The following is a 14462-nucleotide window of genomic DNA, read 5'->3' on the forward strand; positions in this document are numbered from 1 at the left end:
ATCATTTGAACACAACATTTCATATCCGTGGAAGTTGTGGTAAAAACAAAATAAAACGTTGCAAAGGTTTAATATTACCGCAAGATAAACATTGCAAATACTTTACTTCAATGTTTATTCGTCGGACAATAAATGTATTAATCATCTATTTTCATATTTATGAACGAGTCTGTGGTGAAATTTAATCTTTTGATGACATTTTATTTCAAGAACACCCAGACTACAATGTGTGGGATAGAAGCTTTCAGTTTACTCAAGATAAAAGTACAATTGTCACTAATATATTGAGTTGTAAAATGCTTATATCATATTTCTTTTTATGACATAAAACACTATTTTCTACTGCTAAAGTATCGACATATTGCTACAGCTAAGAATTGCTAAAGATATGAAGCAGATGCCAATCCTTACATAAAAAAATACTAAAATAAATGATGCTCAACATTGAATAATTAAAAAGAACTGCAATTAATTAAAATGCACGAAATGTAATATCACATTTTAAGCTGATATATAAACATCTAGCTACGTCTTATAAGTTCTTTATGTATCACTTCATTAGCAATAACATTATTCGCAGTGTCTTTTAAAAAAATATTGTGCCAGGTTTTTGCACAAATTCTGACAAGTGTGATATTTGAAAAATGAAACAACAACAACGTTTCAATTTATCAATATTTTGCACGGTGTTGAAGTTATTATAACATAATTTATGCGTAATGTTCGTTCGGAGACCTGGAGGCAAATAGTATTTGCCCTTTCGAGTTACCTTTGAGATTCTTAAGTGTATTAATTTTATTACATGTATTTAATTTTTTATGAAAAGACAACAAGTGTATTCTAAAATGCAACATTTTATTTTTGAAAATAAATATCCGGCCGCTTCAAGGGCTTACGTAAGTTATGCAAATGAATTAATCTCCTATAAAATTTAAGAAAAGAAAAGAAATCAAACAAACAAAGAAAAGAAAAAAAAACCAACAAAACCCTAAAGTACTCCGCTTATTACAAGATACATATTTCTATGATAAAAAGTGCACATGTCCACATTTGAAAATTTCCACACCTGTATCCTGATTTGCCAACGGTAATGATTCAAATTTTAAACATAAATACAGTATTTATTTAATTGTACAATCAATAGCTCTACAGAATAATTGTCGAAAAAGATCTTAATCGTATGTTTGTTTTCAGTCGTTAATTATTTAAATACATACTTTTAACGTCTTCGGAAACACAGAAGTTCAGAAAATGGAAAACGTAAGGCACTTTATTTGTTGTATAATTTACTAAAATTACGAAGCTGTTGTTTACAGAATAGAATTATATGATTTAAACAAAGCCATTAAACGCAAAACTCCATTCCTCAAAATGTATGCTAATTACAAAAAACATAGCAACAAATGTGCTAGAGTTGTAAACAGCAATTATGTTAAATTCATAATATCAGCATTTACTTCGCCAGTAAGAAAAAGTCGGCCGTGTTTGAAGTTTAAAACAAACAAAAAACCCTCTACGTTGCTCAGATTACAAACCATCTTATTTTCAGACGGTATAAGCGCATCTTTATTTGTGTATTTTTAAAAAAGAAAACTTGTTGCATCAACAAAAAATGTCAGTGTTTCAGACAATGAATTCTTCATTGCGTTGCTCCGATTTTTAGAAAAATTTTGTCGAAAAAACAAAGCGAACCATTGCAACATACGTTTAGAATTAAATTCTTAGAAAAAATACCGACTGACCTGCTGTTGTGCCAAATATTTAGGTTAAATAAATTCTAAAAAGAAGAAAGTAATTTCTTACCTGCCGAATATACAGATGATCTTGACTGTATCACTCCTGAATTGAATGAAACAGAAATACATATAACTATAAATAAAAAATGTCTTTTTTTTTTCAAATATATCTTTTTAAGATTTATTTTCCGTACATTTTAACGTCATAATTCAAATTCATTTCATTAAGACTAAATTTGCAATCAGTTTTCGTAAATATGGTGTTTTATAAAAGTATCCTTAGTATTTTCTGTGCAAAATCTTTGAAAATTTATTAATGAAATGTTATTTTAATGTTAGATATATTTATAAGAGATGATGTTTTAAATTCTGATATAATAATAATTTTATCTAAAACGTTTTGTTTAGAAAGACTTACCAAGGCACAGTATCACTACAAGAAGCTTCATTGTTTTCCCTTGTGAATATAGCACGCTTATGTCACCAATATTATATTTCAGCATTTAATAAATATCTTGCTACGAACTGCGTCCCTACTGTGTCCTTAATCCGAAAGCTTTGTCCAGATTTTAGAAGGAAAAAAAACGTGGCTAGCGGATAAATAGTGTCGGAAGTTTTAATGTTACCAATGTTTACTTTAGAGGAGGCTTCCTTCATGACGCCATATTGACATGGAATGAAATTATCACTCGGTGAAAATGAAATAACGGTTTACCTAAATATTAAAACCTTTAATCAAGAGAGGGGAGCGATTCCTTTCAAGAATGCCTGGGTGATGGAGATCGAATATACATTAGGATTAAGAAAACAAATAAATGCCTGATAATATAGCTACGGATGTGGTCGTACACTCATGCTATGACGGTTATTAAGAATGCACTCCGTGGAATGTTGTACATTGTATTACGCAAAACAACGACTTAACACCTTTACCTTTCGTCATGTATAGAAAAAAAATCTTCAAATGCCCACATTATAAATTAGTCAGTGAAAAATGTTGATATCTCCAAAATTGCATGATGAAAGAAGAAAAGCAAAAAACTAAATGTGATTTTAAGCCAACACTACTTGTTAACAGTTATTTTAGACTTTTAACACCCTTTATTGCAGTTGACTTACATTTGGGCGTGTTTTTTAAAAGCTATTTTGTTTATAACAGCATCAAGAGTGTGTTATGAAACTTGTTCATCGTTGTTATAACATGCTATTAAACGCCTATATATGTTTTAAAGATAAAATGGGTTACATTTTAAGAGCAGTAATTGTTTTAGGTACCAGGCATGCGACGAAGAATTTATACACAAAGTTGTTTCTTTTTGATAATCCGGCCTGCACTTTGAATGCTAGCATAGGCTTTACCGGAGGATACGCCGAAGACTAATTCAAATCCAATAAGAGTGTTTTCATTAAATTAATGTGATTAAAGTCAAAGAATCAAAGTGGCTTATCTCAACTCTTTATTCGCTTGTTTATATAAACATAGATCAAAATATTTATCTTTAATTCGCGCGTACAAAAGTCAACATAGGTTGTATTCCATTGCTGTTGGGATGATAACGCTGGTAGAGTCTACATATACCTTGATAACCGCTAATCATCGGCTGCTTTGCTTTTATAATGTTAATCAACCACCATAATGACATCCGACAAACTAGATTATTGACATAAATATTTGAAATTTATAACTTGAAAATAATTTAGCAATTAGCCTCCTATGTGTAGTGACTTCTGTAAAGAGAATTTTTAAACATTCATTTGAAATTTAAAAAAAAAATATTTAAAAAAAAAAACAAAAAAAAAAACAAAAAAACAAAATTTTTAAAATTCATAACTTCAAAGGCGCTGATTAGACTCCAAAGGTGTGCAGGGTTGGTCTGGCTCTATAATGGTGGCAAATGCCAAGCTCAAGCAGCCTCGAGCAGGTAAAAATCTTTCAGAGTCCGGCGACAACATTAATTTTTAAGGAGCGTCCATCAGAATGCTGTTTGTTTTATATTTTATTCAAATAATTAATATTACACGGCACGGTCCAAAAGCTATTAAAGTAATCCTTATTTTAAAGATATATTTTGCTTGAATCTTATGTCTGAAAATTTTAAAAATTGTCACACTGTTTCTTTGTAAATATAAATTAACATGTTTTGACCTCGCACAAGAAGATATGTTTTAAACATTATTGGAGGCCACACTATGAAAATAAAGTGACATAAAAAACTGGTAGTTTTTTTAAAGAAAGGACCAGATTTTACCTGTTATAGGGAACGCATCTTCCCATACATAGTGTGCACATTACTTTATTCAAATTAGACATATTCCGTAAGAATTTCATAGATTTCAATAAATTTCTGTGATAAAATGATTTTACTCAAAAATGAGCATAGTTTGTATCTTTAAATACTTCAATTAGTATTTTATGTTTCTGTTTTAAAATGGTCCCTTTCATTCTATGGTAGTCTACTAAAATCAAAACAAATACATTTGTAAACTTTATTTACCTCATTATAAAATGCTATAATCCACACATAAACAATAAATTTAATGTTTATAATGCTAAACACATGTATATAGAGAAAATAACCCAACTATTGGTGTATTTTATTTGATCAACGTGCACTGCCGGTACAACGGGTCAAAGTGACCTAATGTACATTTTTCTATTTTAACTGTTCGACCTCTGTCACATTTCATATAGTCAGCAGATCTTGCAGTGTTTGGGAAAGCATTTAGTCCATCCGGTAATCCCTTGCAGCTTGGCATCCGTTGTTGACAGGGAATGCAATTTGGGTTTACCGCATCGCATTGATTCCGACGATAATCGCCTGCAAAATAGAAATTAGGATAAAGAGTTTTGAAAACTGTTAGCTTTATGTCTTTATAGCAAATATGTTTTATTTAAGTTCTGTTAGTAAAACAACAAAAACCGAGAGTTTTTAATTAATTTAGTAGATTAAGTGATATTTATGTTTCTTGTAAAAGTGCAGTTGATATACATTTTGTATCAATAAGTTTGTTGTGGCATAACATGTACACAAAAGTTGGTCTATGAATAAAATAATTTTGTAAAAGAAACAATGCATGGATATAATATTATGTTGAATGGTTTCATAGATTCTATTTTTGAAGATAAATATACAGCTGCAAATAAATATTTTAGGCAAACTTTGAACTTGCTATCAACTTTGATTTTTGAAACCTAATTGACTTCCAATTGCCCTTATTAGGACATCAATGATGCATCTAAATATTCTGACAAATTATCAAATGATCTATCAAATCTCAAAGATTCTCTGAAATTATTTAACCCTCAATATTCTGATTTTCTTTAATTTACTTGTCACACTTTCTCCATTAAGCAGTTCCTTATCAGTCTTTCTGGGATAACAAGATGAAAATTAAAATAATTAGTCAGTCAACAGTATAGAGCCTGGTCAGACCATATGGATGTGCACGCTTGCCTGGCTCTATACTGGTGGTGGCAAAAGCTAGTCACTTTCTGTTCCAACAAGTCAAGTGTTAAGGAGATGCGACCGACTCATTTTCTTTTAATTATGTGCAGAAAAAAGACTGTCATTCAATTACATATAATAGTTATATAAGTCTTCAACCAAAAAATAACAAAATATCCGTACATGGTTCAACAGGTTCGAAACGTTGTCCACACTGAACCTTGCTGAAATCTTTACATGTATTATCTACTGTAGAGTACAGTTTAGGATAAGCACATTCTTGTAGTTCATGCCGCTGACCGGTGGCGACATTTCCACAATAATAATATTGTCCACAATTTGTCACGCTCGGTATCGTCACTCCTGGGTTGGCCTTACAGTACGAATCTATTACATCTAAAAATCAGAAAACAAAAATGTTTTAACTCTTAACGCTATATCTCTTGTGATTTCGTACTTGCATTTCATCCTTGCATTTCATCAAGAATTCAATGGTGACTTATGTGTCAGACTCAATCAAACCGAATATGATTTTCATGAAATTGCGTTGATTTTAATGCTTCCAAGGTATTACTATTTTTCCAGACTATTACCATTCAACTTGTTTTGGTGTTTCCTTAAGTTTCCTTCCTCCGACAAAAGCAAGTTGTTTTTCAGAAGGAAATTGTAAATGACATGTAATTTCATATGCTTTAAATAAAACGACTATTTTACAATTTTGTTTCTTTTTTTGTAGATAATCTTGTAATCTTTATGTTATATAAAGGTGCACTAATATTAGCAGGACACCATTTAAGAGACGCCCGTCAATAAACCCTAATGTAACTAACATTTGTCGTACAATTTTTTACAGCTCTATTGGAAACAGGGCATCTTAAACAGCATTAGCAAATCGAATAAAGTAAGATTTCCACTTACCAGGATCAGAAGGATCTGTACATCTTCGTCTTACAGGGTCTAGAATTTTGTTAATGATACATATCCCGGTTTCAATCACTCTTCCATGATCGCACACTATATAAAACTCGGTTAATTCCCGTCCTGGGTAAGGATTTAACCCGTCTGGACGTCCGGTACAAGTCGGTCCAGATGTTGTAGGAATAGGTGTGTATGCTCGAGTCGTCAGCACGGGGAATGTTGGTCGCGGTGTTTGTTGAGGGGCGTACGTTTGAAGAGATGGTTGTACCTGACCCGGACATCTTTGGCAGTCAAAACCAATACACTGATACAGTTTGTAATCACCTTGCAAGTAAAGAAATTAAAGATCAAAAATTCTATTAGGCTTATAATATTAAAGGGTCCGAGTAGTATTCTGGACTCCGGAAATATCTTTGAATGAAATAATGTCAGGAATTCTCTGACTGCGCCAAAATCTTGAAATTAAAGCAAACATTTTACATAAAAAGATACATTTAAAAAATGATGTAATAAGATAAGAAAACAAACAATAACACAGTTTTACAACATTAGTATTGCAGACAAAGAGGGGAATGTAAAAAATCGGATACATATTTTTTACAAACCAACTTTTAAATATATTTATAATGGTATGCATCATATTATTGGAGGGTATGTTTACAACTTTATGTCATGTCTTATTATGTCATGTACACGATGACATAGTCATTATCAAACAGATGAAAATATAAGTCTTACGTTTTTCGGAGTGAAATACACTGAAAATAACAACATTTATAAAAAGAAATATAAATTATGAAAGCATACATTGAGTTGTCGGTATCGTCTTTTGCCCACATTGTACCCAGGCCCGGTCCCTGCACGTCTGTGTTAGCTCATCAAATAATTTCGGGTAAGGACATTCCATTAAATGGTTTCCAAGAGCAGTGTTGGCCAAACTGCACGAGTGATACAGAGCACAGTTAGTGGGATCAGCAACAACACCGTATGGATGAGCTCTGCAGTACGAGTCTATAGTATCTGTGAATAAACATAGAAGTCATTTTAATCTTAAGTCAAAGTTTAACCTTAATTTTAATAATTAATAATGATAATGCAAGTAATGTTAATAATGCCAATCCCGTTCCCCTTTTTTATTCGAATCATTAATCTGGTTGCTATGTAGTTGCCTATTCCTGAATAATAACCCTTTGGATGTATAATAATTATATGAAAGAATCTTCAAAGTTATCGATCTTTAGTGATCGTTCTGCATGGTATTATTGTTGTTTAAGTGATATCAAACCGAGTCTGGAACATTTTTTTTAATTTTGCCGATTTGAGCGACGTTCCGAGTGATGCTCATTTACCAATTTCAGAAGAAACGTCAAAAAGAAGCGATTATTTGTCATTTCATTTTAGCAAATTTATACTTGCACAACAGAATGTGTTTTTTGCACAATCTTACACTTATAACTAGGTTTGTTGATCTACAGTGAACTAAACGCTTGATTATAGATTACATTTACTAGACGCCGCTTGCAAGCGTCGTCTAGTAGACATGCATTTGTCCATACAGCAATGGGGGACATTTTAGACTTGATTTTGTATATATATTTTTTTGTTTTAATAAATTCACACTGTTTTTAAATTTTCTAATAAAAATAGCTTTTATGATGTACAATATGTCACAGAGCTTTAAGGGCTTAGAATAAACGTTAAACAGAAGTGATAGTGCCATGTTTGAATATCATATTCTTTTTATCATTATCTAATTTTATCTACATAATAAATAACGTGCCAATGAGCCAGTCTATAGTCGAGCGTTCTAAAACTTAACCGTTGAGAGAGGTGACAACTGAGGCAGTGACACTTACTTCATTTGCTTTGCCTCTGTTGAAGATCGGCTCCGCCTTAAATTGTCATATTAAATTTGATATTATGCTCCATATGCTAGCATTTAGTCTTCGTTGACGGAGTAAAAGGGAACCAGGACAACTTTGATCAATATCACTTGTCGAATCATTAAATTACAAGTTACAAAGCCTAAACCACGCCCACTTTCAGAGAGGCGGTTCTCACTCAACCGTTAAGAAAGTACAACAAATCGGTTACGCTACGGCCTATAAGGGGAGATCACTGCAGAACAGTTTGTCCTCAAAATCATTCGAATATTATGCAATTCATACCAATATATAAATGTTCAATTTATTTTTATTCGACCAGACGTTTCAGTCTTTGTCGCAACAGACACACATTTAAGAATTTCAGACCTGGCATTATTTTGTGAATTTATACATTAGGTTCTACTTTTTCAAAAAATATGCAACTTTATTATTAAACAACGAGCACATACCAAGAACATGGAGAAAAAATTGATTTGTGCTTCGGATATTCAACTGTACTAGAGAACGATTTTCAATGCTGATTGACTGTTCACATTATTTGGCGGCGTCTTTGATGTGCAGCATCAACAGACTGTTTATATACTTTATGAAACAGCATTGTTTATATATAACAAAACTAAAATTGAACCGGGCATTTAATAACTCAGATATGTTTCTAGAACAAGATGGTTTCGCATTTTTTTCAAACAAAACTGTAACGAAATAGTCGACTATCTTACTAGGTGTATTTGTTGTTTGTACGGTTCCGGTTGTTGCCGGGGCCATCTTACACTGCTGACTTGTAACATCAAATATTCCAAAACTACATTGTTCCGTGGCAATTGTTCGGTTTCTTTGACACCTTACATATCTAGATGGTTGTCCTGGATACGCGTGGTTGCCGTCTGTCAGTCCAACACATGATACAAACCTTTGAGAGCACGGGACACATCCAGCAGAATGGCACTGATTTTCCGTATATTCGCCTGTAAAATAACGCGCGTGGCTTTTTGTCAAAGTTCCGTTGTTTAATTTTTTTAATTGAAGCAATAAAAAAAAGTATTCTCATGAAAAAGTACTAAGTCAAAATAAAAATAACAACGTTATTATTTAACACTACAGCAGTTTCTACAAACAAGGCTATCTATAAATGAAGAATGCAATCGTCCAGTGATGCATTGGTTTGATTTAAATTTGCAAAATATACATCATTAATTGGTGAACTGTTTTAAATCAACTAAATATCTATCATTGTTTTATAACATCATATTCATTTTTATAACTGAATGATAATCAATTTGTAATTACGATTTTATTGTGTATAATTTAAATTTATTATACAACTTTTTATAATTTGTTGAACTTAGATTTTTCTTAAAAATCAATTACCGTTAACTTCAAACTTACTATTCAAATTTAAGTAACCTTATAAAGCAACGCCTGATAATTTTATAAAAACAAAATATAGGAAGCCAGTCAAAATTTATTTCTTACATGGAGCCTGGGGTTCCGGTCGTTGTTGACATTTGACGCTGTTAAAATCTGCGCATGCGTGGATAGCTGTATGGTAAAGTAACGGATATGGACACTCTTTAGCAGTAATAATGGAGGTTGTGAAAATGTCCCGACAGTCGTAGTATTTCGCACAATTTGTAGGATCCTCCAGTGTCTCATATGGATGAACTCTACAGTATGAATTCGGATCTCCTACAATGTATAATATAAACATGTTAAATATAATGCAGAATCATAATGATTCGAAGGGCACTAATTTCCGGGGTTTTCGAGGAAAGGTCAATTCGCGAACTAAAGATCTTTTGAAATTTCATTTTGTCTGAGCTATAAGATTATTTTTATTGCATGATTAGAATTTTCTCTCTTTTTTTTGAAAGAAAAAGACGACAAATCAGCGAATTTAAGAACCCGTGAAAAATTCCCTTAGTGACAAAACCACGAAATTTCATGTCCTCGAGAATAAACAGTACTCAGTAAACTATTGTGTGCTTCCCTTCACAAGCATTTCGCTTCCCTTCACAAGCATTTCTAATTCGAGCTTGAATATTCCTATAAACAAAATATATAAGCTTAATAAGATCTTTGCAGACATCTTCAGATTGTGTTAACCTTGCTATTGTCATAAGCAGCCTTTAAGCCTGTCAAATCCAAATCAAAATTATATCCATTAAAAATAAAATGTCTAACGACATCAACGAAATGTAGGGTGTGTGTTCTAAGCTTAATAAGGCACATTTTTCAGCACAGAAAGTACGGACCCCAGACATTTTACAAATCATGATTTAAATAGAATTAAATTTCCAAAAGGAGGCCTATTAATTTTGAATCCAGTAATTCACTGAATGCGACTAAATATATCTTAATTTGTTCATTTCTGTTTTGGTATATACATGACTAAATTGAAATGTAGAAAGATATGTATGAACTTATATATTTGTCTTCATAGATTAAAGACAATTATCTACTAGTAATTATAAAATTAATCCATTTCACAATTTCATTTTAAGAAAAAAGAGGTCAGACGTTGGGGGTGAAACAGCATTTATTATTTTAAGCTAAATATTTAGATCGTATGTTTTCTTTCTGCTGCAGACGAACCAAGATACAAGTAAATACATTTTATCCGAACATCTTCTATCCATTACAAGGAGTAAAGTATTTTCTTAAAGCCGTTTTCTGTTTTGGATACTGCATCAAACTTTACTACAGTGCAAACATTCTGCTCACTGCTTATGTTAATCTGTGTTTGTAAGTAATTATGTTTCGTCAAAACATTATGTCCTGTAAAGTGATATATAAGCTTTTTGTTTCTTATATACTTATTTCAAAAACAACTTTTGAAAACAAAACTTTCACTGCTACAGACTAGATGGCGCTGTGGGGCACACGATTTTCGCTGTATCATAGTGGTTTGGTTTGGAATATATGTGCTTACATTTACACAAAACAAAACGCTTTTCCATCTATAGCTACAAACAATTAATTGTAGAATACAAGTTTAGGCTTAAATAAGTGAAAAATCAAATAGCTTGAATGTGCATGTTGTTTTATTAGAATGGTGTTTTGCTGTTGTTTTTGTTTTCAATTGTTTAAATCAAATCTGTAACTGAACTTTTTCTCCCCCCTCATATTTTGAGAAAAGTTTAATTATTTAATTTTAATAAAGTACAATGTCAAAAACAACAATCGGTGTATAACTTTCAATAACTTCCAAGTTCCACAGAATCAGGTAAAAGTGCGTCCGTGGCCGAGTGGTTAAAGTCGTTGACGTTAAACTAATTTTTCCTCACCGCTGTAGGAGGTTCAAATACCGACATAGACTCTGGATGCTTTCATGTGACGAACCTATCCAACACCGGTGGTTATACTCAGGTGCCCGTTTGTGTTTAAAATAATGCACGGAAGGGCACGTTATGTCTCCCTCCATCAGTAAAGCTTGAAAGTCTCGCCATATGACCTATACTGTGTTGGTGCGACATAAACCGAACCAAAATTTTGAAAAGGGTCAAAATAAGAGTTTGCACTTGGAACTTGTGCAGGCAAGAAACACAACCTTCATCAATACTTTAGAGGCAAGATTTTCTTTCATTGCTTCTTTATTTCTGACTATTACAATTTATTCTGCAGGAAATTTTAGCGCATTTTGTGAGCATTCGCAGAAAACATTTCATTTTCGTCCATGTTATTGTCACATGATCCAAAAGACACTTATGTATGTAAGCTGCCTAGTTGATTGGTCTATTCAATGTCACGTGATCAATCGTACGTAAGCTGCCTAGATGATTGGTCTATTCAATGTCACGTGATCAATCACCCCGCAACAAAAGAAATCATTTGTTATATTGTATTTCAGAGTCATAAATGCTAATACTTAACCGTCGGGAACTTTGTTAGTTTTTAAGATACCTTCACATTTAAAATATCATTTGTTAGGGTAGTATACTCTTATGCAGAGTTCAATTATCTTGGTGTTCACTTTTATGTTATTGTATGCACACGTGTATGTAAAAAACTAACAAAGTGACTTATTTTTTTTACCACTGAATCATATTTGTTCACACCGACAAGAATAACAAGTGGTTTAATGCTCAATAATTTTAAAAATTATCACCGATAAATTACCTGAGTTAACTGTTGGTTTTATTGTCGTAGTGCTTGTTGTTTGAACTAAACATTGTCGTCTGTATTGGTCAAAGACAACACCTCCCGCGCATTGACTTACAGCAACAGTGCGTCCCTTCAGACACGTTATGTAACTAGATGTCCCCTCGCGACCAGGGAACGCATGGTTCCCGTCATTAAGATACTGACAAGAAGGTAAGCGTTGAGAACATGGGGTGCAACCCTGAGCTCCAGGTACACATAAATTCTGCTGGTATTCACCTGTAAACATATTCAAATAATTAGATTATAAAAAAAACAAATGAATGTGACACAATGCTTTTTTAACCTTACTAACGTATAATTTTAAAATTTGCAATCATTTCGTTCATTGAAAAAATATAACATTTAATAAATACATAACTTTATTGTTAAGCCAGAAAATGTAGCAATTTTTCTAACAACTTCATTTAATGAAATACAATGGAAAAGCAAAGCGGACAATTTAAGGAGTAATTTACAGATGTCCCCAGAAAAAATTGTGGATCCCTTTTATCAAAGTATTAAGACTGTATCACTTTTTTCGAAATTATAATTTATTAAGAAATCTTTTCTCATCCATATCATATTGCATTAAAACTCTGAAGATTGCGTTGCTTACAAAAAGTTATCGAACGTTGCATTTGGGTGCATTGATCTAAACTGTATGCTATATTTCATGTAAGTACTTACATGGCGTTTTGTATTCGGGTCTGCTGTTGCAAGATACAGTCTGAAAGTCCTCGCACCTTCTTGTGAACTCAGAAAACATTTGTGGATACGGACACTCGAACAAATACGGTGGCGAAGTTCTTGAACAGTTGAAATACTCACCACAGTGGTGCGTGTTTGGTATCACAAGACCCAAACTTTGTGAGCAAACACCTGTGGGACACATACACATAATTTCTTAATTAAATATGTGGAAAAAAATCCTTATGCTAGTATGGGGTACGGTATTTTACAAAACTTGATATTGGCTACGGTTTACTTATTATAGAAGTTAAACTTAATGATACACAGTTTAAGTATACCCATAATAAACATTAAAGGAACTCCACTGAGGTCCAAAGCTTAAGAACATATCAATTTGAATTTATTACAAAGATCAGCTAAGACACTTAAAACAGAAAGATATGCGACATATAAGTAAGATATACTGTATACTCAGAATAAATTGAAAACCGTGTTATTGTGCTATTCTTAGCCCGACTTCAGTGTAAAGTATTGCAACGCTTTTCAATTTTGAGTCAGTTTTCACCATTAAAAATAATTATTCTGGAAAAAAAAGAGTAAGCGAATGTTCTAAAATTTTGCACACAGGTTATCGGTCTAGACCTACATCAAAAGTAACATGAATCTCGAAAAAAATATTTCCAATCACATTAAGTCAAAGAAACCTCAGTGGAGTCCTTTTAAGCGTTTTAGTTTCTGAATATTTTTACAGTTTTAATAAAAAAAAAAAGAACACTTACTCGGAGTTGCCGTTGTTTGAGGTTGAACATAGGTATACAGTGGCGTAGTCGGATATGTAACAGGTGCTTGCGTCACAACAGTAGGCGTGGTTACGCTTGCGCATTCGGCACTTCCGATGGTACATTTTTTATATGACATTGTTCGACTGAGAGAACAATCAACAAGATATTGTAGGCCATCATAAAGGTTTGTGATCGTATGTTTTCCATCTTTCAAACCTTTACAACTTGGTAAACGGTTAGGACATGGGATGCAATTAACCTTTGATGGGTCACATCTGTTTTTGAAATACTCGCCTAGAATTATATTAAAAACGAAGTTTGTTAAATAAGTCGTAAAAATAGTTTCGATTCACACAGTTTAACCCTTCTGGTACATATTTTTTTTATCAATAACCTCTTCTTGTTTGGTTTTTATTTTGAACCATATTACTAAAAAAATGTTTTCTTCTACTTTTTTGAATGTTTGTTTTTACTATGTACTTTTTTAACAAACAATCTTGATTTTTAAATGTAAAATGAATACAAAGATTAAAAGATATATCTTGGCAATGTACTTTTCAAAGGTAGTAAATGTTATTTGTTATATATGTCATATTAACGAAAAGTTTCAAAACTAAACTAAACTAAACCATTAAGATAAAAAGCAAGAGAACGCGGAACATACAAGGTGCTTGTGGTTCAAAATGACCGCTGCACGACACACTTCTGAACTGTTCGCACTTCATTGTGGCGCTTGAAAATAGTTCTGGGTATTTGCATTCCTGTATTAATAAGTAAACAACTACTTGACATACAAGCATCAATAGGTAACTTTCGTGTAAATAATATCTGATTAATTTTATATCATTAAATGACATTTGCGGT

At 32.4% G+C, this 14462-nt stretch overlaps 1 protein-coding gene across 1 annotated transcript in view; it reads right to left on the reverse strand.

Annotated features, from left to right (window-relative positions):
- Nucleotides 1–14462, reverse strand: part of LOC132746138 (uncharacterized) — an 81519-nt gene that overhangs the window by 19223 nt on the left and 47834 nt on the right. The window contains 11 exon segments of the mRNA XM_060735217.1: nucleotides 1804–1869; nucleotides 4334–4555; nucleotides 5366–5578; nucleotides 6101–6424; nucleotides 6908–7120; nucleotides 8706–8951; nucleotides 9460–9672; nucleotides 12103–12363; nucleotides 12814–13005; nucleotides 13596–13892; nucleotides 14263–14359. Of these exon segments, the coding sequence (XP_060591200.1) occupies nucleotides 1804–1869; nucleotides 4334–4555; nucleotides 5366–5578; nucleotides 6101–6424; nucleotides 6908–7120; nucleotides 8706–8951; nucleotides 9460–9672; nucleotides 12103–12363; nucleotides 12814–13005; nucleotides 13596–13892; nucleotides 14263–14359 (2344 nt within the window).

Source organism: Ruditapes philippinarum, unplaced genomic scaffold (assembly GCF_026571515.1).
Source record: "Ruditapes philippinarum isolate M1 unplaced genomic scaffold, ASM2657151v2 ctg4096_1_1_1_1, whole genome shotgun sequence".
In the NCBI taxonomy this organism is placed as follows: Eukaryota; Metazoa; Mollusca; class Bivalvia; order Venerida; family Veneridae; genus Ruditapes; species Ruditapes philippinarum.